The sequence below is a fragment of the Podarcis tiliguerta genome, assembly GCF_965153285.1.
Source record: "Podarcis tiliguerta genome assembly, chromosome: 12".
Classification (NCBI taxonomy): Eukaryota; Metazoa; Chordata; class Lepidosauria; order Squamata; family Lacertidae; genus Podarcis; species Podarcis tiliguerta.
In genome coordinates, this window is record NC_139545.1 from 14780023 (window position 1) to 14803296 (window position 23274).

At 45.8% G+C, this 23274-nt stretch overlaps 1 protein-coding gene across 1 annotated transcript in view; it reads right to left on the reverse strand.

Annotated features, from left to right (window-relative positions):
- Positions 1–23274, reverse strand: part of LOC310660301 (collagen alpha-4(VI) chain-like) — a 92314-nt gene that overhangs the window by 57265 nt on the left and 11775 nt on the right. Inside the window, exons 5-11 of the mRNA XM_083404624.1 lie at positions 20693–21280; positions 19503–20108; positions 16551–17174; positions 15026–15577; positions 12140–12697; positions 8731–9315; positions 5276–5851 (exon numbers count right to left, since the gene is read on the reverse strand). Coding sequence (XP_083260750.1) covers positions 5276–5851; positions 8731–9315; positions 12140–12697; positions 15026–15577; positions 16551–17174; positions 19503–20108; positions 20693–21280 — 4089 coding nt within the window. The remainder of the gene's footprint in view (positions 1–5275; positions 5852–8730; positions 9316–12139; positions 12698–15025; positions 15578–16550; positions 17175–19502; positions 20109–20692; positions 21281–23274) is intronic.

A 23274-nucleotide genomic window follows, 5' to 3' on the forward strand; every position in this document is an offset into this window, starting at 1 on the left:
TACTGCCAAAGTAGTATCAGGCTGGATCTGTGTTGATCTTATAGAACATCATATTGAATAGTGTTTGGAACACTGAATAGCAGCTTTCCATTGCTCTGCAGCGCCCTCTGGTGTCACGTTTTAATAACCCATTTTTAATGTTATAAATGACAAGTGTAGATCCGCCTTCAATGAGATGTTCTTCACCATCTGTAACTGTTAAGTTGTGGGTGAGCATATCAGACAACACAGCGATTCTTCAAACAGCTCTTGTTTATTCACAGGCCAGAACAGAACTGAACTGAAGGGTTCAGCCAGCCTGCTTATATGGAGCTCCACTACAATGCAACAGTAACCATTTTCTGTAACTTTCCAATCACTGAGCATCACTTTCAATCCCTTATTTGCATATGTGGACCTGAGTGAAAACTATCTACAGTATCCCCCTGCTGGCCCAGGGTGAGAACTTCAGCACATAACAGTAACTGTGTTGGCTTTCTGCACAGATCCGCCAGTTCTGGGCTCCAGCGTGGATCAAAACAAAACAAAAGACTCTGCTGCAAGTACTGGTTCAGTTTCCAGATCCTTAATGAAACAAAACCCATCCCTACCTAGAGCAACATCTAACGCTAACAAAGTCCACATAGTGAACCAGGCCAAGCTGTGCGTGCATCATGTTTCTTGGTGGTGACATTTTCAATACGGCTGTAATTTATCTCTCTCTTTTGTGGCGGCACTGATCTTACGGAGCAATGGAGCATCTGCAGGAGCTTGCTTTAAAATTTGAGTCTTCATCCCTGATCCACCCACCTCTCTCTGCACAAAAACTCTCTTTCTCCCCACTGTCCACCAGGGCTGTGCAAACTGCCCCTCATGCTCTCTGACCCACCCGTCATCGTCCCCACCTGGGCAAAAGTTATCCCTATCCCTGCTCAATTCTCTTCTGAGGTGTTAACTTATAATGCTAAAACTATAATGCATTACTGAACATTTCAGCTGCTGAGCTCGTCCATGTGCTTAAATGAAGCATAATTCTGTCAATGTTTCAACACATTAGAATAAAATGCCACATAAAAGACTATTGTCACACTTTGTTGTTGAGTCATTTAGTCGTGTCCGGCTCTTCATGACTCCATGGACCAGAGCACACCAGGCACTCCTGTCTTCCACTGCCTCCCACAGTTTGGTCAAACTCATGTTAGTAGCTTTGAGCATCTTGTCCTCTGTCGTCCCCCTCTCCTTGTGCCCTCAATCTTTCCCAACATCAGGGTCTTTTCTCTTCGCATGAGGTGGCCAAAGTATTGGAGCCTCAGCTATTTCCCCACAATTATTTAGATTTTTAAAGGTAGAAACAGCGCTAGCAATTTTGAAATCTTGTTTTCCCTCACAAATGTTTTATCACACCTTCTCCAAACTCTGGGGTTAAATTAGGCCTTATTCTTATTTTTTAGATGAATTTGGTCTATGGGTACTAAAAGCTGATTCAAAACTCTGGTTTCTCTTCAGAAACTGCAACCCCACCTCTCTCGCTCTCTGTGATCCACCCTCTGCCCACGCAAAAACTCTCTCAAACTTCTCCTCCTGGCACCACCCCACCCTCTGCTCTCATATTGCAATAACTCTCAATCTCAGCTCCCCTCCTCATAGTGCCCCCTCTGCCCGCACAAACTCACACTCAGGCTCTCGCTTGCCTCGTCACACTGGACCCAGCCTCTGCCCGGGCAGTTTCAAAGAGGAGGAGCTTGGATATGTCTTGCTTGAGGTCTAAATGGGCAGGGGACACTTTTCTCCCCCCCAAAAAGGACCACCATATTTTTATAAAGACGGGCAGCAACCCTATGTGTGACTACCCGCCATCTTTGGGGCACGGGTGGATTAGGGTTAATTCTGCTAGGCAGAATAATTCCACTTTTCCAGGGTAACTCCATCGGAGAGCGAATGTCCTTGCTGCAACATTTGGTTAGGAAACAGAGCTTTGAACTCTTCGTTTTTGGTCTGGTTGTTTATCCCGGTATCCTTGCATTCCTTTTTTGCAAAGGAAAGATCCCATGCTGTATGTCTCAGGAGGAAAAAACAAGGCTGCTGTTTAAAGGCCGTATCAAGTATTCCTTCCCCAAACTGGATCTGTGTACATCCCTCCGATTTCATGATACATTAAATGGCCACTCTGACCGGAACATAGAATTGTGTTTTAATTTGGAAGGGCAGGAGAGGACAATAAAATTGTGGTTGTGTAGGAATCTTCTATCGCAGGAGACCAGAAGAGAGAGAGTTTATGAGAAGCATTTACGGTCCTTGTCCTACCAAAAGTAAACAGATGCAATTGGACTAGCTCTGCTCCAAAGAAACAAGTTCAAGATTAGATCTCTGGCTGCCGCTGCTTCAGCACTTCTTCTAACTACAAACTTAGGCCTAGAAGGAAGTTATTAGCCGCTAGATGAAATGAGACTCTCTGGGCCACTGGAGCAGAATGTCAAAGACCAGATTGAATTGCTCTAGTTTTGGCTTTGGGTTGCCTTCTTCGTGGAACGGGAGTTAACCCATCCTTGGCCATTTCACACATTTTTCTTCAAAGAAAATGTGTGACACCCACTTGCAGTACCAATTCTACTGCTGCCCCCTCAAAAAAAATGAAATCATATTGGTTATGTCAGGGCTTTTTTCCAGCAGCAACTGAGCGCCTCTCAGGTGGGCACCATTGCCATTACAATGGTACCTTGGTTCTTGAACATAATCCGCTCCAGAAGTCCGTTTGACTTCCGAAACGTTCAAAAACCAAGGCATGGCTTCCAACTGGTGCAAGCGCCCTGGAAACAATAGCCGACAGCCGCATCAGATGTTTGGCTTCCGAAAAACGTTTGAAAACCGGAACATTTACTTCCGGGTTTTCGACATTTGGGAGCTGAAATGTTCAAGTACTAAGGCGTTCGAGAACCAAGGTTCCACTGTATTAGAAAACAATGGAGGTGTTTGTGGTGAACTCTGCAACCTCTTTTTCTAGAAAAATAGCACTGGGTGTTATAATGTTTAAAAGTCCACTCTGGACTCAGCTATGCATCTGCAAATATAACGTTTTAAGTGCGTTTTACATGCAATATACAATGTGACACTAGATGGAGATGATGAGCCTTATGGAAAATTCAACGTATTTTTTTAAAAACGCTTTTTTAAAAAGCATTTTCAGAACGGTTTTTATATTTGTCTAGATTCCATCTGTTTTTCCTCCCAGTTCTAAAATACTAGAATCTAGAAAAGTTTCAGCCCAGGTTTTATTTAAGATTCAGAGTCTCTCTCTCTCCACAAACTAGACCAGATAAGGCAGTCAACCGACAATATATTGAGTCAATATACTATTTTGATACTAATATAGTTATAATAAAGCTAGAGGGAGTGGGTGGCGCTGTGGTCTAAACCACTGAGCCTCTTGGGCTTGCTGATCGGAAGGTCAGCGGTTCGAATCCGCACAACCGGGTGAGCTCCCATTGCTCTGTCCCAGCTCCTGCCAACCTAGCAGTTTGAAAGCACACCAGTGCAAGTAGGTATATAGGTACTGCTGTGGCGGGATGGTAAATGACGTTTCTGTGCGCTCTGGTTTCTGTCACGGTGTCCCGTTGCGCCAGAAGTGGTTTAATCATGCTGGCCACATGACCCGGAAAGCTGTCTGCGGACAAACGCCGGCTCCCTCAACCTGAAAGCGAGATGAGCGTCGCAACCCCATAGTTGCCTTTGACTGGACTTAACCATCCAGGGGTCCTTTACCTTTACCTATAATAAAGCCATACTCTACTCAGACCATTCACCTGCGTCTTGCTTAGTCCCATAAGAATCCTATGAGTATTTATTTAGACAGGAAAGTCTGGGTACTTGCTAATTCCAAGCTACATAAGGATAGATAAGAACCAAGGAACAACCCAACTTTGTTGGGTCAAAGGCCCATCTAGGCCAACAGCCTGAACCACTGTTAGCAAGAAAGGCTGCCTTGCCCTCAACTGTCCCAGATAGCCAGTGCTGAAGGGACTTGATTTGGGTTTGGGGGCTAGAGTGGAACAACGCCAGGCCTCCTTCTGCCTCGTGACGTCACGCATGCATACCCAGCCCCCCCAGCCCCCCCCAAAGTTGGGCAGAAACCATCCCCTGTGACCCTGATACTACTTTTCTATTTTTATTTTGTTGTGACCCACTGTGGGATCTTACGGTAAAGGACTGGAAAGAAATCCAAGCATTAAAAATGACAGTGATAATATGCAGACCGCTAGGAGGGGCTGTGGAACCATTCTGCAATTCCTTTTTAGCAGGTCCTTAGTCCCCAGGCCAGTTAAGGCTTCGCGGCTTCTTTCTGCACATCTGTTTCTCAAACATCTGGGCTGTACAAATGCTTAGAAACGTTTTGCTTGCGACAGGCTGCATTCATCATGGCTCCAAGGTTCCAGCCAAACAGCTTTCGGGTTAAAGAGAGGGAAAGATTCCTAACTGAAAAACTGTCCAGCTTCTTTCTGAAACTCCTGCAGATTCCAAACCTGTTTAACCAATGGCTTGGGTCATTTCTTCCATCGCTTTCTTTGCACACCAGACATAAACCGGCCTGATTTGAGCAGTCATCATTCTCTGAACAGAAATAGGAAGCTCAGATTGTCATCCCGCACAGCAAACATGGGGTTGAAGCCTGATTCTGCTATCCCAATTTTAATCTACCGAAACTGTTTCAGAAGTCACTCCTGTGAGGAACATGGACACGTCCGGGCAGAATTTGTACACATGTCTACTTGCAACTTATTTATTTATACGTTTATATCCCACCTTGTTCTTCAAGGAGCTCAAGGCGGCATACATAGTCCTCCCCTCCTCCTCATTCAAATCCCACAACAACCGTGAGGAAAGTTAGGCCCCGTTGTCATGGGAACCCCAAAGGCAGGTGCCTGCTCTGCCTATTGGATAATCCAGCACTGCTGTTAACGGTGAATAATGGCCAACATTCCTGTGCTAGAAAGAAAGTACCGTATTTTTCGCTCTATAAGATGCACCAGACCATAAGACGCACCCAGTTTTTGGAGGAGGAAAACAAGAAAAAAATTATTCTGAATCTCAGAAGCCAGAACAACAAGAGGGATCGCTGCACAGCAAAAGCAGCAATCCCTCTTGCTGTTCTGGCTTCTGGGATAGCTGCGCAGCCTGCATTCGCTCCATAAGACGCACACACATTTCCCCTTACTTTTTAGGAGGGAAAAGGTGAGTCTTATAAAGCAAAAAATACGATATACATAAAACACACACAAACACAAAATTGCTGAAAACTTACCACGCCTAGGCAGGTCTCCAGGTTTGCAGACCTCTTTGACAATTTTCCTTTCAATGGTTTGCAACACTTCAAAGTTCTGCACCACAAAGACTCTTCGAGCATCGCCAGCGATTCGGACCAGCTCAAAGGAATTGGTTGTCCCTATTCCTATAGCAAAAATGTGGATCCCGTCGTTTCTCAGGGCAGCAGCCGCCTCGTCCACAGAGTCATTGGACTTCCCATCCGTGATGACAATTAGCGACTGCAGGACATCTTTGTTTTTACGGCCTCCGTTGATGGGTTCGAAAAAGCTCTTGACAAACCTCAAGCCCTTGCCAGTGTAGGTGGTGGCTTTTAACTGGGTGATGTTGTCAATTTTCCCCTTGATAGCAACGTCGGTGTCAAACTCGTTGAGGTAAAATTCTTTCCGGGGATTTTTGCTGTACTGGGCCACCCCAATCCGAACTTTGTCCTGAGCAATGATGAAGCTGTCTACGATTTCCTTCATAAATGTCTTCATTGTAGAGAAATTCTTTGGCGATATGCTTGCGGAACTGTCAATCAAAAACACAAGGTCGGCCTCTTCGGTGCCACAAGCTGAAGAGGGGAGAAAAACCCAATTTGCTTGTGAGAAATGAGTCTATGCTGTGCTAAAGTCATGGTTAGATTCAGACTGAAATTTTTGACTTGTTGACCTTTCATTTAATCTCCTTGTCCTGCTTTTAGTTTTATCCTCAGTAAACAGGCGTCAGAAATCAGAAAATCACAAGAAATTGGTTAGCCTCATGTCTCTAGAAGCTATAGGCTTATTAAGTTAGTTATTACTTTTATCCCAAGAGAAATTCGTTGAACTATCAAAGCTTGACTAGGGAGCAGTTGGGGGTTTAGGACTTGCTTATCAGCATGACGCACCTTCTAAGGGCTGGTTCACACATTCAAATCCTCTCACTATGCATTAAAAGTATCATGTGATTTGGGGTGGACTTTGTTTAACCAACATGTGTACGCCTGTAATTTCCAGCTTAAGTGATCTTTCCCACTCAAAAAAGGAGGGTGGGATTGTGGAAATCATGTGTCTGGGGCACGCTTACCTTGTAGAGTCATACCTTGGATCCTAAACGCCTTGCGAATCGAACATTTTGGCTCCCAAATGCCGCAAACCCAGAAGTGTGTTCTGGTTTGTGAACGTTCTTTGGAAGCCAAACGTCCGATGTGGCTTCTGCGGCTTTGGATTGGCTGCTGGAGCTTCCTTCAGCCAATCGGAAGACGCGCCTTGGTTCCCGAACGTTTGGAAGTTGAATGGACTTCCGGAAAGGATTCCATTTGACTTCCGAGGTACCAATGTACATGCCACTCTCTCAAAAGGCATTTAGGATTCCTAATTGAGAAGTAAGTGAACAAACCTTAAACTTGTGTTCTGTGCAGATGAACTCAGCCTGCATAACCTAGCTATCATGAGACAGTTGTCCTTGTAAGCTGAGTTTGTACCCAAGCCACATTTCATTCCCCTTCTCACTCTCTTACTGATATATATAAAATATATAATAATCACTCGTTTTCCAGTCGCACATGAGCTCTTCTTAATTTGGCTAAGGAGCTAGTTTTCAGAGTCAGCTCTTCAAGACTGAGAATAGACTGCCATCTGTTGGAAACAGAAGCAAGCGACTGCAGAAGTACAGTGGTACCTCTGGTTAAGTACTTAATTCGTTCCGGAGGTCCGTTCTTAACCTGAAACTGTTCTGAAGCTGAAGCACCACTTTAGCTAATGGGGCCTCCCGCTTCTGCCGCGCTGCCGGAGCACGATTTCTGTTCTCATCCTGAAGCAAAGTTCTTAACCTGAGGTACTATTTCTGGGTTAGTGGAGTCTGTAACCTGAAGCGTCTGTAACCTGAGGTACCACTGTACAGTCGTACCTTGGTTGTCGAACGCCCTGGAACATTTCGGCTCCCAAACGCCACAAACCCAAAATTGATTGTTCCAGTTTGCAAATGTTCTTTTGGAACCTGAATGTCCAATGGGGCTTCTGTGGCTTCTGATTGGCTGAAGGAGCTTTCTACAGCCAATTAGAAGCCACAATTTTGTTTTCAAATGTTTTGGAAGTTGAACGGACTTCCAAAACGGATTCCATTCGTCTTCCAAGGTACAACTGTATTGTGTTTTTATTAATTTTTGTGGGGAGCTGCCCAGAGTGGCTGGGCAACCCAGTCAGATGGGTGGCATATACACAAATATTATTATTATTATTATTATTATTATTCCTGCAGCATCATCTAAATTCCCCCATTCACTTGCTGTTCCTGAGGTTTTTGAGGTTTCCTCAGGTATTGATTGCTTATGTTTCTAGTATTTCTATTAGTAAAGTGACTAATAAATATTGAAAATAATAACAACAGAACACAGAAGTACGTTCAAACACACTTTACAGCAAGGTAACCGACATGCTATTAATAACAAAATAGTTGTGCACACACTGCATGTTGCACTCCAGAAGAAAATTATATGAAAATTATGTAAAGGTGGTATTTAACTCCTAACAAATTAGTCAAAATGTATAAGAAGGTTGTGAATAATTGCTGGAAATGCAAACAGGTAGATAGCACCCTTTTTCATATGTGGTGGACTTGCAAGAAAGCGAGGGCTTTTGGGGAAATGATATATAATGAGATAAAGAAGATGTTCAAAGTAATTATACAAAAAAGAAAAGAAAAGAAAGCCTTCCTTTTAGGTATTATAAAAGGTAAAGGTACCCCTGCCCGTACGGGCCAGTCTTGACAGACTCTAGGGTTGTGCGCCCATCTCACTTAAGAGGCCGGGGGCCAGCGCTGTCCGGAGACACTTCCGGGTCACGTGGCCAGCGTGACAAAGCTGTATCTGGCGAGCCAGAGCCGCACATGGAAACACCGTTTACCTTCCCGCTGGTAAGCGGTCCCTATTTATCTACTTGCACCCGGAGGTGCTTTCGAACTGCTAGGTTGGCAGGCCCTGGGACCGAGCAACGGGAGCGCACCCCGCCGCGGGGATTCGAACCGCCGACCTTTTGATCGGCAAGCCCTAGGTGCTGAGGCTTTTACCCACAGCGCCACCCGCGTCCCTTTAAGGATTATAGGAAAGTTCAAAAACAGACGATGAAGCTGTTTACGTATGTAACAACAGGGCTCTGCAGAATTGGCAGAGTTAACAGCAAAAATAAGAGAATCTAATGCTGATTGATGGAACCCCTTTTCGAGCAGGATTTGAAATATGAGCAACAAAAGGAATTAGAGAAGACAGTATTGATGAGTTGATAAAAGAAACAGAACGCAATGTGCAGCAGAGGGGGGAGAAATTAAAACGCCTCGGAAAATAGGTTGGGAAGTCGGGAAAAGATAAGTTTGTTATGTATTGAAGTATATATATATATTTATTGAAAATCCAATAAGAAAATTATTATAAATAAATTAGTTTTGTAAAAAGTTCATTTCGAGGATTCCAGTTACCTGGCTTTGATCCGTCACATATTTCACTAGTGATGTTCTCATGTAATCTCCCCAGTGCGCTATAACTTGACGTGTAAAACCACCTTCCCTTGTCGCCAACAATCTCTTCGAGTTCTGTTCTGCTGGCGCCATCTATGCCAATAGCAATGACCCGGATGCCTTCTTGCCTCAAAGCCTGCACGGCTGATAGAAGATGGCGCCCATCGGTCGGTGCGGTGGGCTCATCAGTGATAAGCACAATGATCCGTGTGATGCCAAGGGATGAGGCCCGGCCACCGTAGGCTGCGTCAAACCTCTGCCTCGCGAAATTCAGAGCCCTCGCTGTAAAGGCGGGCTGTCCCAGAGGCCTTAGCTTAGAAATGGCTTCTCTGACCTGATTTTTTGTGGAATACTGAGCCAGCGGGAACTGCTCTTCCGGAACAGTGCCGTAGACAATGGCCCCAAACTGAACGTTGTCTTTTCCCATCACCGTGTCGTTCACGATGGCTTCCATGAGCTGCAGAACCGCCTGGAACTGCAATTCTGTAATGCCTCTCGAACCGTGCACTACGAAGATGATATCAGCAACTTCTGTTCGTTTGCACTCTGCCGTTGAAAGAAGAAAGTGATATTGTTATAAATGGATTTCGACTCTCCCTCTTCCATCACCTACCCGGACCCTGAGATCATCTTCTGAGGCCCTCCTTCGTGTGCCTCCTCCCCGAGAGGTCCGGAAGGTGGCAACACAAGAACAGGGTCTTCTCTGCAGTGGCTCCCCATCTGTGGAATGCTCTCCTCAGGGAAGTTCGCCTGGCGCCTTCATTATACACCTTTAGGTGGCAGGCAAAAACATTCCTTTTTAACCAGGCCTTTGGTTGATCTGATTGACATTCTATTCCCTTTTAAAATGTGGCTCTTTTTTGGAGGGGGGTGTTATTGGGTTGCTGTTTTTATTTTGATTATATATATTGCAGTTTTTATGTTGATCTTGTTCTATGAACCGCCCTGAGACTTCCAAGTATAGGGCGGTATATAAATTCAATGAATAAATGAAATCAGAAAGTTTTTCTTTGGTCCCCTTTGTTAACTGTTAAGCACCCTCCTTTAAATGATTTTTTTTTTAAGCGGCATAAAGTAATTAAACATAAACGAGGATAAAAAGGTAAAGGGACCCCTGACCATTAGGTCCAGTCATGGCCGACTCTGGGGTTGCGGCGCTCATCTCGCTTTATTGGCCAAGGGAGCCGGCGTACAGCTTCCGGGTCCTGTGGCCAGCATGACTAAGCCGCTTCTGGCGAAACCAGAGCAGCGCACAGAAACGCCGTTTACCTTCCCACCGGAGTGGTACCTATTTATCTACTTGCACTATGACGTGCTTTCGAACTGCTAGGTTGGAAGGAGCAGGGACCGAGCTACGGGAGCTCACCCTGTCACGGGGATTTGAACCGCCAACCTTCTGATCGGCAAGTCCTAGGATCAGTGATTTAACCCACAGCACCACCCGCGTCCCAAAGGAGGATAGGATTCCTTTATTTTTAACTGTTTTAATGAAGAGCGAGTTTTTCTCTGGTGCGCTTGTCATCCAGGGGTAATCGAGGAAGAGCCTGTGGCTCAGTGATAGAACATCTGCCTTTGCATGCAAAAGCCCCCAGTTTCAAATTTTGGCATCTCCAGGAAGCGCTAGGAAAGACTCCTGCCCAAATCTCTGGAATGCCACTGTTGGTCAGTGTAGAGAAAACTGAGCTATATGGACTAATGCTCTGACTCAGTACGGTAAAGGTAAAAGTAAAGGTAAAGGTAAAGGACCCCTAGACGGTTAAGTCCAGTCAAAGGCGAATATGGGGTTGCGGCGCTCATCTCTCTTTCAGGCCAAGGAAGCCAGCGTTTTTCCACAGACTTCTTTCTGGGTCATGTGGTCAGCATGCCTAAACCACTTCTGGAACAACAGAACACCATGATGGAAGCCAGAGTGCACAAAAATGCCATTTACCTTCCCACCACAGCGGTACCTATTTATCTACTTGCACTGGTGTGCTATCAAACTGCTAGGTTGGCAGAAGCTGGGACAGAGCAATGGGAGCTCACTTCGTCGCGTGGATTCAAACCACTGACCTTCTGATCAGCAAGCCCAAGAGGCTCAGTGGTTTAGACCACAGCGCCACCCGCATCTGACTCAGTATAAGGCAGCTTTCTGTGTTCCTAACAGAAGCAGAAGAAGCCAAACTCCTCCTTCTACACTGTCATGGACTGGCTGGATACACAGGAACAGTAGGTAACACCAGCTGGGGAACCCCCCAGGCGGAGAAGACTCAGAGCCAGCTGAAGAGGTACCAGGGTTTGGTGAGCAGGAAGAGGCTGTGGAAGAGCAGAGTTCAGAGGCAGAAGCGGGGTCTGGAGAGGAATGGAGACAGGCAACAAAGAGGGAGACTGCTGAAGAATCCAGGGAGTCTCCCCCTCCTGCTGCGACCAGCTCCCCTTTTCTCTGGTCTCCTCGAATGTGCAGAGAAATGAAATGGGCAGAGAATAGGGTGGTTGTGCACAGACGCAGCCTAAGATTGTGTGGGGAAAACCCTGTAGAGGAGGAATTCTAGTGAGTACTGGGTAGGCCTTCAGTCCTCGCAACTGCTTCATCAGGGAAGACCTCTTAGAAGGCGTTGCTGAGACCGCAAGGGCTGAGCTGTGGTTTGTTTCCTTGAATAAAGAATTAACTTCCCTGGCCTCGGGTAATTGATTGTTTTGTTTCTGACCTACGCCTGACTCCAGCCCTAATATATGGAATGATTCAAGATACAAAAAACTTGTCCTTAGCATCTAATCTACCCTACTGGCAGGTTATATACACAGGAGTGGCTCGAGTTATTTTGCTGTGTAACACGAAGGTGGTGCTCCAATTCCACAAGCCAACTGGACTGACAAGTGGATCAAACCTAGCAGATCTTAAAGGTAAAGCGGCCCCTGACCATTAGGTCCAGTCGTGACCGACTCTGGGGTTGCTTCGCTCATATCGCTTTATTGGCCGAAGGAGCTGGCGTACAGCTTCCGGGTCATGTGGCCAGCATGACTAAGCCACTTCTGGCAAAACCAGAGCAGTGCACGGAAATGCTGTTTACCTTCCCGCTGGAGTGGTACCTATTTATCTACTTGCACTTTGACGTGCTTTCGAACTGCTAGGTTAGCAGGAGCAGGGACCGAGCAGATCTTACTGCCATCAAATATAGCTTTGCTCAGGTCAGCCTTGTCATTGTGTCTGTTGAGTGGAACACCTGGGGGTAACAGGCTCGAAAGGGAAAACAGAACTGTCCTCCAACAACATACCGAACGGTAGAGCCGGCCCCGTTAAAATTTGCTCAATTTTTCAAAAGTATTTGCTAGACAATGAAACGCTGGGAGAGAAGGCAGTGAGTTCCGTCATTTAGGTGTGGTCACTAACCTTGCTTGGCATTGCATATTTCAAGCAGGATAGTCTTGTCCAAAAACTGGAGGGACTCAAAACTATCCTCGGAAAACACTCTCTCCTGTGCGCCAGCAATCTCCAAAAGCTGGGTGTCATTGGCGTTGACTACCCCGATGGCATATATGGTGACGCCTTTGTCCCTAAGGGCTCTGGCAGGGATTCCAACTTCATCATTAGATTTTCCGTCTGTGACCACGATCAGATGTTGCTTAATGCCCGGACGCCCTCCTTTTGGTGTGTCAAAGTACTGAAGAGTAAGTTTTAGAGCGTTCCCAGTGTTTGTTCCTTCTTTAATCTGCTTCATATTGGTTATAGCGCTCCTCAAGTCAGCCTTGTTGTCATACTGGTTGAGTAGGAACTCTTCTTTTAGATTAGAGCTGAACTGGAGCACTCCAATCTGGACTTTGTCAGCTCCAACATCAGACCCGTTGACAATCAAGTGAATGAATTCCTTCGTCTTGGCAAACTGATCGTCATCCATGCTTTCAGAAGAATCAATCAGCAAAATAATGTCCGCTAGCAATTGTCTACATACTGAAAAGGGGAGAGAGAGAGAGAGAGAGAAAATAAGGGTATATTATTATTATTATTATTACCCCACCCACTCTGGACGGCTTCCAACACACACAATAATAATTATCAAACATTAATAGTAGCAATCTGATCCAATATAGAAAGTCACAATAACTTTAAAATAAACAACTAATATCAAATAGTGTAATATTCAACAATCCGTTAGAATCCAATAGTAGTAGTGATGAGTGTAAAAAAGGTCAATATGAGTGGGAAATGGATAACATATGGGGAATTAATATATATGGAAAGAAGTAAATGGAAACTGAAACCATATGAAGAAATTAAAGAATATGTTAATGATTGGTTACATTATCGCCAGGTCAACGAAATGTTTAAACAAGACTCTAAAGAATCCAGTAGTAAACAGTAAAATTAAACATCAGCAAATAATAATTAAACAGTTTACACTAACAATTACTATAAAGAATTACTAATCTATAATCAATAAAACAACAGCAAATCACAATGCATAAAATACCACAAAACATACATAACCATGTAAAAAGGTCAAATTGAGAAACAAGGACACACAACTTGTAAAATTATTTTTTAAAACTATCCCTAAACTGCTCTCTTCCCAGCTGCTTCTGCTCTTCTCAAAGCTATGGTCTGGGAAAGGCTCTGGGGGGCAAAGCAGGTGGAAAATTGCCTGCAGAAAGTCTCCCCCCCCCCCCAGTTCTTCAGTGTCTGAGAAGGCTTCCAAAAATGTGCCACTAAGTCAAGGTGTGACATATTTGTGGGCAAGGATCCACCTGTTGAAGACTGGTGTTCTAGGTAATGCACCACCACAAGGTACAGAAAGCATCTTTAGCATCAGTCTTTTCACAGAAGCATGAAAAAGTGAGTCTGGCAAAGGTAAAGGGACCCCTGACCATTAGGTCCAGTCGTGGCCGACTCTGGGGTTGTGACGCTCATCTTGCTTTATTGGCTGAGGGAGCCGGCGTACAGCTTCCGGGTCATGTGGCCAGCAGGACTAAGCCGCTTCTGGCAAACCAGAGCAGCACACAGAAATGCCGTTTACCTTCCCACCAGAGTGGTACCTATTTATCTACTTGCACTTTGACGTGCTTTTGAACTGCTAGGTTGGCAGGAGCAGGGACTGAACAATGGGAGCTCACCCCGTCGCAGGGATTTGAACCGCCAACCTTCTGATCGGCAAGTCCTAGGCTCTGTGGTTTAACCCACAGTGCCACCCGGTCCCTTTAAAACATAAGTAGAGGTAAATATGATAAATGAGCATTGCTTCTGTTAGGTGACAAAATGTATGTTTCTACTAATTATATTCAGCACTTGTTTTAACAGTCTAATGTGGACTGTGGTTTGCTCTGAAGTCATTCTTACCACATGACTTAATAGAAATTAATAGTTTTTTTTCCCCCAGAATTTAGACTGTGGCTCAGCTTTGCATTCCTGACTTTCAGCTGTTTAATGTTATGGGATTTCACCCCAAGTTTCCTTCAAAACATGGAGGATTGATGATGTAGAATTTTAAAGTCATTCTCTCTCCAATATGAAACAAATAGACCTGCTTCGCACTTTACATAGCAGCCGGGTTCTTGGGGGGTTTTGCCTGGTAAATGCAAGTACGAAAACTACACCAGATGCAGACCATGGAGGAACAGCCAATTGTGTTCATTTTCTGTGCTTATGAAGTCAAAAATTTATGGAAGCACAATTCCCTCTCACACTGTATATACGGGCCTTCTCTGTATCTCCTCCCGCTGATACCATTAGCTTAATGCAGGGGTCAGCAAACTTTTTCAGCAGGGGGCCGGTCCACTGTCCCCTCAGACCTTGTGGGGGGCCAGACTATATTTTGAAAAAATAAAAAAGAATGAATTCCTATGCCCCACAAATAGCCCAGAGATACATTTTAAATAAAAGCACACATTCTACTCATGTAAAAACACGAGGCAGGTCCCACAAATAATGCGTTTTAAATAAAAGGACACATTCTACTCATGTAAAAATACACTTATTCCCGGACTGTCTGTGGGCTGAATTTAGAAGGCGATTGGGCCGGATGCGGCCCCCGAGCCTTAGCTTGCCTACCCATAGCTCAATGCATGCCGTATTTGCTTGCAAATATGTGGGTCTTTTAGAATACTTACTTAGCAAAAACTTGAAACTCTCAGATTTAGGAAAACACCTTTTCTGTTATTGTACACCAACCTGACCTAAGTCAAGACTTGCTCTGATTTGTCCGTATCTGCTTTTTTAGACTCGGGTTTCCTTTCTCGAAAGCTAATAAAACAAAACTTTTATTTCCAAAGGAAAACACCTTACCCTCAGGAGAGCAGATATCCTGCGCAATATCGTGCTTGATGAGCTTCAGGGAATCAAAATCGTTCACGAAAAACATCCGGTCTTTTGTCCCAGCGATATCTTCCAGTTCTTCTTGAACAGCATCCCTGACACCAATGGCATAGATCACGATCCCTTGCTGTCTCAGTTCCTCTGCTGCTTTCGTCACCTGGTCCTGTGATTTTCCATCCGTAATGACGATGAGGAACTGGGGGACGTTGCTCCTAGCTGAGATTTCAAACAGGTGTTGCATGCCACTTAAAGCATCTCCTGTGTTGGTCCCGCCACCTATCTGCTGAATCACCTTGATGGCTTCCTTTAATTGTGCTTCACTATTGTACTGGGTGATCTCGAACTCTATTTGTGGAGTGCTTCCATACTGAACAACCCCAAAACGGACTTTGTCAGCTCCAACCTGAAACATGCCGATCATTTCGTTCATGAAGGTTTTCATGTCTTGGAAGTTCTCCCAAGTGATGCTGCCCGAACCATCGATCAAGAAATAAATGTCTCCCTCCTCGGTCTGCTCACAGCCTAGTAGAGTAGAAACAGGAGAAGAAGAACAATTCATTTACAGTGGTGTTCAAAAATAAATAAAGGCTTGATTCCCTTCCAAGAACTGAAATGGGGTTGCGGGTGACATTAGTCATATTCTGCGTAGAGCTGCTGAAATTAATCACCACGGTGGAATCTACACGCATATAAAAAACGCTGTGAAAATGCTTTTTTAAAAAAACGTTTTGAAAAATACATTGAATTTTGCATAGCTCACTCTTGCCATCTAGTGTCACATTTGCATATTGTGCTTTACAACACATTTATGACGTTTCATTTGCAGCTGTGTAGATGAGTCCCAGGACTAACTTGGGCCCATTTTTTTCAGTGTGTCTGCTCTGAAAAGAACCTAGTTTGATACAACCCCAAAATGCTGCATAATATAAATTCATTTCCCTGAACAAAAATGAGTGGTGAGTGAATACACAAAAAAGCTTTTATCTACCAAGTGGCAACAGTGTGCGTGGAAGCACTCGCTGAAGGCCAGACTAATCTGAGTGCTAAAAGGCAGATCACAACAATGCAGGAAATAACCTCTCCAGTCCAGTGGAATAGAGGCAAATTTACAAGATGGGATGACAGGGAGACATATTGAACCTATCGTGCAAGCGGCTAACAACAATAAAATAATACAACATTCTAAAATCATTTCATTATAAAATTAATTCAACTCAAATTGATGGCTACCATTAGACTAAAGTTCTGTGAAGATTGCCAAAGGAGGGAGTTGCATAGCACACACACATACACATCATGATTCGCAATATATTGCCAGGTCAAAAATGTGTGACTAGCTCAAAGTCACCCAGCAGTTGCATGTGGAGGAGTGGAGACACGAATCCGGTTCCCCAGATTACGAGTCTACCGCTCTTAACCACTACACCACACTGGCTCTCTCTTCCCAGCTCGAAGGGATAGGATTTGGGGACCGATGGCGACAGGAGTCTCTTACCTTCCTTCAGGGTACGGGACCGCACTGGGATGCTAAATGCACGCGAAACAATATCGGTACAAATTCGTTTCTTTATCTTCCACTCGATGTTCGAGAGCTGCAACAACGATTCCACATTGGAGACGTGTTTCCTGGGTGGGTGAGATGCAATCTTGTGCAGGTTGCCACTCTCAGTGCCGTTTTGGATGCCCACGGCGTACACAGTGATTCCGCTCCGTCGAAGCTTGGAGGCGGGTCCCGTGAAATTATCTGTGGACTGGCCGTCCGTGATCACCACTGCCAGCTGCTGAACTCCTTCATCCTTCCTGCTCCCGGCTCTTTTGGTGAAAACGTTCTTCCTCAGGAAGTTGATGGCAGCGCCAGTGTATGATTCGCCGCCACGGTACGGCAACGTTTTCACATAATTCACCATCTCTGACTTGTCTCGAAATGCATTCAGGCCAAACTCGAGCCTGGGCTCATCGCTATAAAGTACCAAGGCGACCCGTACGTTATCCGGGGCTATATCCAGAGCCCTGATAATCTTGAGGAGAAAAGCCCTGATCAGCTGGAAATTCTTCGGCCCAATTCTGCTGGATTCGTCCACAAGGAACGCAATGTCTGCCACAGATGCGCTGGAGCAAACTGCGAGCAAAACAAGCACATCAAAGTTAGAGAATGGTGGGATGGGGAATCTTTTCCAGTTAGAAGCCCGCATCCCCTCCTAGGCAAGCTTCCATGGTGGGGAGGGGCGGAGCCAGAAGTGAAATATGGCAAAAGTGGGCGGAGCCATAGGTGCAACTCTTACCTTTTTACGCTAGGCTGTATCCCAGCCACGCGGGTGCCAGAGGTTTCCATAGTTACGTACCTCTCCATCCATCCAGACAAGTGAGATGCGTTACCACAGTTCAAGGACACTATCCTGCCAGGCAAAAGCACTTGGAGAGGGCGTGGCCTGAGAAGAGGGGGTGTGGCCTGAGCAGATGTGGGATGGGCCTATTTGGGGCCCAGCCTGAGAGTCCCCTCCCATGACCTTCCATAGTAAGAGATGTTGATAGCTCAGTTCTGAAGTAACCCCCACTGCTACATTTGGATAGGACTTTGGTCTGAATTCATGACTATTTAAGCACGGACAGGAGCAGGCATGCAAACTTGCTGCCATGATTGAGGGAGCTGTCGATGTGGGATATTGAGAGGGTCCAGGCCCCTCCTTGAAAATTTCCTTGCCTTCCCCCGCCCACCGATGGTGCCCCTGGGCAGGAGATAACAGGCAAAGCTGCCCCAGGGTGAACAATGTGTAATGCTGGTTATGTGGGAGTCTGGTGAAAAGGTTGATAATAACTCATCCGCAGAGGAGAATTTATGCAAATGCTCCACAACGAAATGCTGTGTGAGGATTTGATTAGTCTGAAAGCCAGGACACCTCCAGAGGATATCAGTTCTGCATGCCGCCCCATGCCTCATCCAAACCATTTTCACAGGACTAATAATAATAATAATAATAATAATAATAATAATAATAAATTTGTTTGTTTATTTATATCCCACCCTCCCCAGCCGAAGCCGGGCTCAGAGCGGCTAACAACAGTAAAAATAACACAGTTTACATAAAATCACAATTAATTGAAATACATTCTAAAATCAATTCATTCTAAAATCAATTCAGGGTCAAATTAATGGCAACCATTGGGTTAGAGTTCTGTGAGGATTACCAAAGGAGGGGGTCAGACTGTGCCTTGGCCAAAGGCCTGGTGGAACAGCTCTGTCTTGCAGGCCCTGCGGAAAGATGTCAAGTCCCGCAAGGCCCTAGTCTCTTGTGACAGAGCATTCCACCAGATCGGGGCCACAGCCGAAAAGGCCCTGGCTCTGGTTGAGGCCAGCCTAACCTCCCTGTGGCCCGGGACCTCCAAGATGTTTTTATCTGAAGACCGTGGGACATACCAGGAGGGGCGGTCCCGTAGGTACGAGAGTCCTAGGCTCATTTGAGCTCATCGGGAAAGAATTGGAATGTATAAAAGGGAAACACATGTTTGTAAATGCATATCATGTGGTGAGCTCATACTGGGAAGCATGCTGGGAAAATTCTAGAACCGTCCTTCAGTCATGCGTGTCCTATAACAAATGTCAATAAAGCCCGTGGCATTTGCTTTGGGCTCTAGACAAGTTTCTTTTGATTGTATTCCTGGCAGCATTACTAACAACCCTTTTAAAAAATCCATGCTATTCCCATTCGAGGAAGATTCATCTGACGAAAACTCCCCTTGTTACAGAAAGAAATGTTCAGGGAAGTTAAAGAGAACTCGCTTTCTGAATAACAATAATGCCATACAGTGGTACCCCGCAAGACGAATGCCTCAGAAGACGAAAAACTCGCTAGACGAAAGGGTTTTTCGTTTTCTGAGGTGCTTCGCAAGACGGATTTTCCTAAGGGCTTGCTTTGCTAGACGAAATGACCCTGCCTCTCGTGTCATGGCGACGGTCACTGCACGCACGCACGCTCACTTCCCCGCTCCTCCGGCTCCCTCCCACCTTCCGGCTGACGGCTCCTCCGGCTCCCTCCAACCTTCCGGCTGACGGCCGACCTTCCGGCTGCCTCGCGCCGCTGCCCACCCCCTCGCGCGCTCCGCTCAGAGAGCCATTGCCGCCAGCAGCCAGCGTTGCAGCCAGAGTCGCGCTCCTCAGCCCCGCCGCCCTCCAGCAGCCGCGTCGCGCGGTGGCCACAACGCGCGGGTGAGTCCGAGGTACCGGCTGCGGCAGCTGTCCTGCTTCTCCCCCCCCCTCCCCGCCGTTGTTAGTGTTTAAATGCAGTGGTGCTTCGCAAGACGAAAAACTCGCACAACGAAAAAGCTCGTGGAACGAATTAATTTCGTCTTGCGAGGCACCACTGTATTTGCAGGGGACCGGATGATTGACAGAATTCTCCACCTTATAATCTACTTTAGCGTGAAATTTTCTCTCCAGGGAAATAATTACCTGCTGGCACATCTACGTCCAGAGCATCGTCGTAGTGCTGATGAACTGATACGTCCAAAATATCCACCACAGCCTGCTGAACCTGGTCAAGGCTCTGTACATCATCGGCCTGAAAAACCATAGTGTCAGTAGCAATCTCCTCCATTTCGACCCTGTCAGAATCCAAGATGCCAACTGTTACAACTTTCACTCCCATGTCTTTCAGTCGCTTTGCGGACTCCTTGACGTCATCCTCAGATTTGGCGGAGGTGACGACCACCGTAAACTGTGGCGTCCCTTGGTTAAACCGGCTCCCAGCTTCCTCAGTAAAATAGACATCTTGCAGAAATTGCAGGGCAGCCCCAGTCTGCGAAGGACCTCCTATGAATTCAACGCTGTTCTGGATGTGGTTGAGAACATCTTCCTTACTCTCGTAAGTGTTCAGCAAAAATTCTCTCTTCCCTTCTCCACTGTATTGCGCAAAGCCAATCTGGTACCTGCCAGCCCCGACATCTAGTTGTTCGACAACCTGAGCGGTGAATTTTTTGACTGCTTCAAAGTTGGGGGCGCCCATTGTGTCAGAGGAGTCGATAAGGAAAACCACGTCAGCATAGTGCTTTGTAAATGCTGGAGGAAAAAACAACGTATTTTAATACAGTGGTACCTCGGGTTACAGACACTTTAGGTTACAGATGCTTCAGGTTACAGACTCCACTAACCCAAAATTGTGCGGCAGTGGGAGGCCCCATTAGCTAAAGTGGTACCTCAGGTTAAGAACAGTTTGAGGATAAGAACAGACCTCCAGAACGAATTGAGTTCTTAACCTGAGGTACCACTATATACCATTGCACTGCAATCTGCCAATCTGCAGAAGAATTATAAAACCAACTGAAATCATTTCCCAGAGTTCACAGAATTTATGATCTGTAATATGTTTAAAGTCAAAATGAAAACAAGGTAATATGTTAAGTGATTAAGTTAATTTTATGAGAAAATTAGTTTTGGAAAACTGTTACAATGATATACACTGAAATTCAGCTGGGGGGATTTGAGGAAGTCACTTAACAATGTTACTAAAATTGGATCAAGTATAGTTAAGATGTATGTATGTTTGTTTGTTTAAAAATTTTGGAAAACCAATAAAAAAATGGGGGGGGGGAGAAAAGCTTCCGAGCAGCCCACAAGTCACCGCAGAAGACATATTTGCTTACCTGTAATCTGGCTCTCCACTGCAAAGCACATCGTTCGGAGGAGACTGGCGGAGAGTTCTTCGAGGATATCAAATCTGTCGGTGCTGAACAGAAACTTATTCAAAGGCCGGCTGGCAATTTCCTGCAGTTCGGTGGTGTTCTGGATGCCAATCCCCACCACATAAACAGAGATGCCTCTTGCCCTCAGTTTGCTAGCGGGAACCTTGACTTCATCACTGGACTCGCCATCGGTGAGCAGAATGGCGACCTGGGGGAAGTTTTCCTGGACTCTGCTCCCGGCAGATTCCGTGAAGTACTCTTCCCCGATAAAATCCAAGGCGGCGCCTGTGTTAGTGCCCCCCTTCCGGAAGGGCAAATTCTGTATCTGTTCCAGAATGTCGCTCTTTGAAGAATACTGGTTTAAGAGGAATTCCCTGTAGGTGCTGTCACTATACTGGGCCAGCCCAATTCTAACCTGATTCGGGCCAATGTCAAGGCTGGAAATCATGGTGTACAGAAAGCTCTTCACCTTCTGGAAATTCTCCTCGCCAATGCTAGTGGAACTGTCCACCAAAAACACAATGTCAGCCATGGTGGCTTTTCGGCACACTAAACGAGAAAGAAGTTTTTAAAAGCGAGACAGGAATTGGTTATTGCTTTTCTGTTTGAGGTGGTTTCAAACTAAAACATAGCCGGCATTTATGTGGCCAGCCATTATTATTATTATTATTATTATTATTATTATTACCCCCATCCCATCTGGCTGGGTTTCCCCAGCCACACTGGGCGGCTTGCAGAATACCGTATTTTTTGCTCTATAAGACTCACTTTTTCCCTCCCAAAAAGTAAGGGGAAATGTGTGTGCGTCTTATGGAGTGAATACAGGCTGCGCAGCTATCCCAGAAGCCAGAACAGCAAGAGGGACCACTGTGCAGCGATCCCTCTTGCTGTTCTGGCTTCTGAGATTCAGAATATTATTTTTTCTTGTTTTCCTCCTCCAAAAACTAGGTGTGTCTTGTGGTCTGGTGCGTCTTATAGAGCGAAAAATATGGTATATAAAACATAATAAAGCATCAAACATTAAAAGCTTTCTGATACAGAATTGTTTTCTCAAACAGCTTCTCTTGAGGATTTTCTCTAAGCGAGAACATTGTAAAATGTTTTCTCAGAATCAGGGCCACCAAAATATGAAAACAGTACAAAGGTTAGCGCTGTACCACATCCAGACTCTGAATTCTTTCTTTCTTTCTCTCTCTCTCTCTCTCTCTCTCTCTCTCTCTCTCTCTTTCTCGCTTTCTTTCTCTCTTTCTCTCTTTCTTTCTACAAAGGAGGTGAAAGGAGTTATATGGAAATACAATACAAAGAAAGCTTCACTGTTGACATTCTGTCTGTCAGATATATTATTTCATATGTGTGTTTCCCCAGATTTTTGGACCTCCCCAAATGAGGATACAAATTTGCAAATGACACAAAAATATACAAATTTTATGTGCATCTGTACTCCCTTTTGTGAGTGAGGTGAAGGGAACCAATGGACTGTGTACTGGGCCCAGAAAATCCTACTGGCACCCATCATCAAAACAAGCCAGAAAAGGGCAGTTAAAGAAAAGAGATATTGGCTGATTTCACACACAACCTTTATAACTTTCTGTATATTTTCTCTTTGCATTTTGAATGTAAACATCTAGAAGTGGATAAACTGTATCACATATTGAAAATTAGCTATCTTCCATGTTCTGTGCTGTGAATCATAGAGTCACAGGACTGCAGAGCTGGAAGGGACCCCAAGGGTCATCTAGTCCAACCCTTTGCAATGCACGAATCCTGCCCACAGACATCCCTGGGTGGGCTCGAACCACCAACCTTCTGGTTAACAGCCAGACCCACTGACCAGCCTTCAGAAGTGACAGATTTCATTTAGTTTTTCTGGTTGTCTAATTCTTCTTTTTAAGCGACGTCTCTGGCAATAAGTGCAGTACGTGTCCACTCAGAAGTTGGCCATAATGAGTTCAGCATGATGTGAGAAAATAGCCTTACTGTGCTGGTCCCATGGGTTACCCGAGAGGCAAAGTCCAAGTCTGGTCCATGATCAAAGGTGCAACGTGGAGGCAGTCCGTAGTAGCTGAAGCTGGGTGCAGGGTAGGGAGTCGGGTGAAGTCAGGAACAGGCGTGCAAGCAGGAAGCCAGGGCGGGTCAGGAGCTCAGGCAGGAAAGCAGGACAGGTTTCAGGCAGGAACTAGCAACCAACAATGTTGCTCCCGCAACTTGGGACCGGGGCTGGCCGGCTTTTATCTGCCCCGAGGCACAGGGCGGCCCCGATCCTCTGGTGACTCGCCTCTCCTGGCCTGGAGGCGAGCACTCCTCCTGCGGGAACTTAGTTCCCTCCGCCTCTCTGCCCTGAGCCTCTGTATCTCAGGAGAGGCTGGAGGGTTACCGGACCCAGAGGCAACCTCAGCTTCCCCTGACGGGGCTGAGAGTGGAGCACCTGCTGGCAGTGGGTCCTCAGGAGCCAGAGCAGACTCAGCTGGTGCCTGCACCTGAGGATCCAGCACAGGTGAGGACCCTTCAGTCTCATGCCCCAGCCCCGGCTCAGCTGGTTCTGG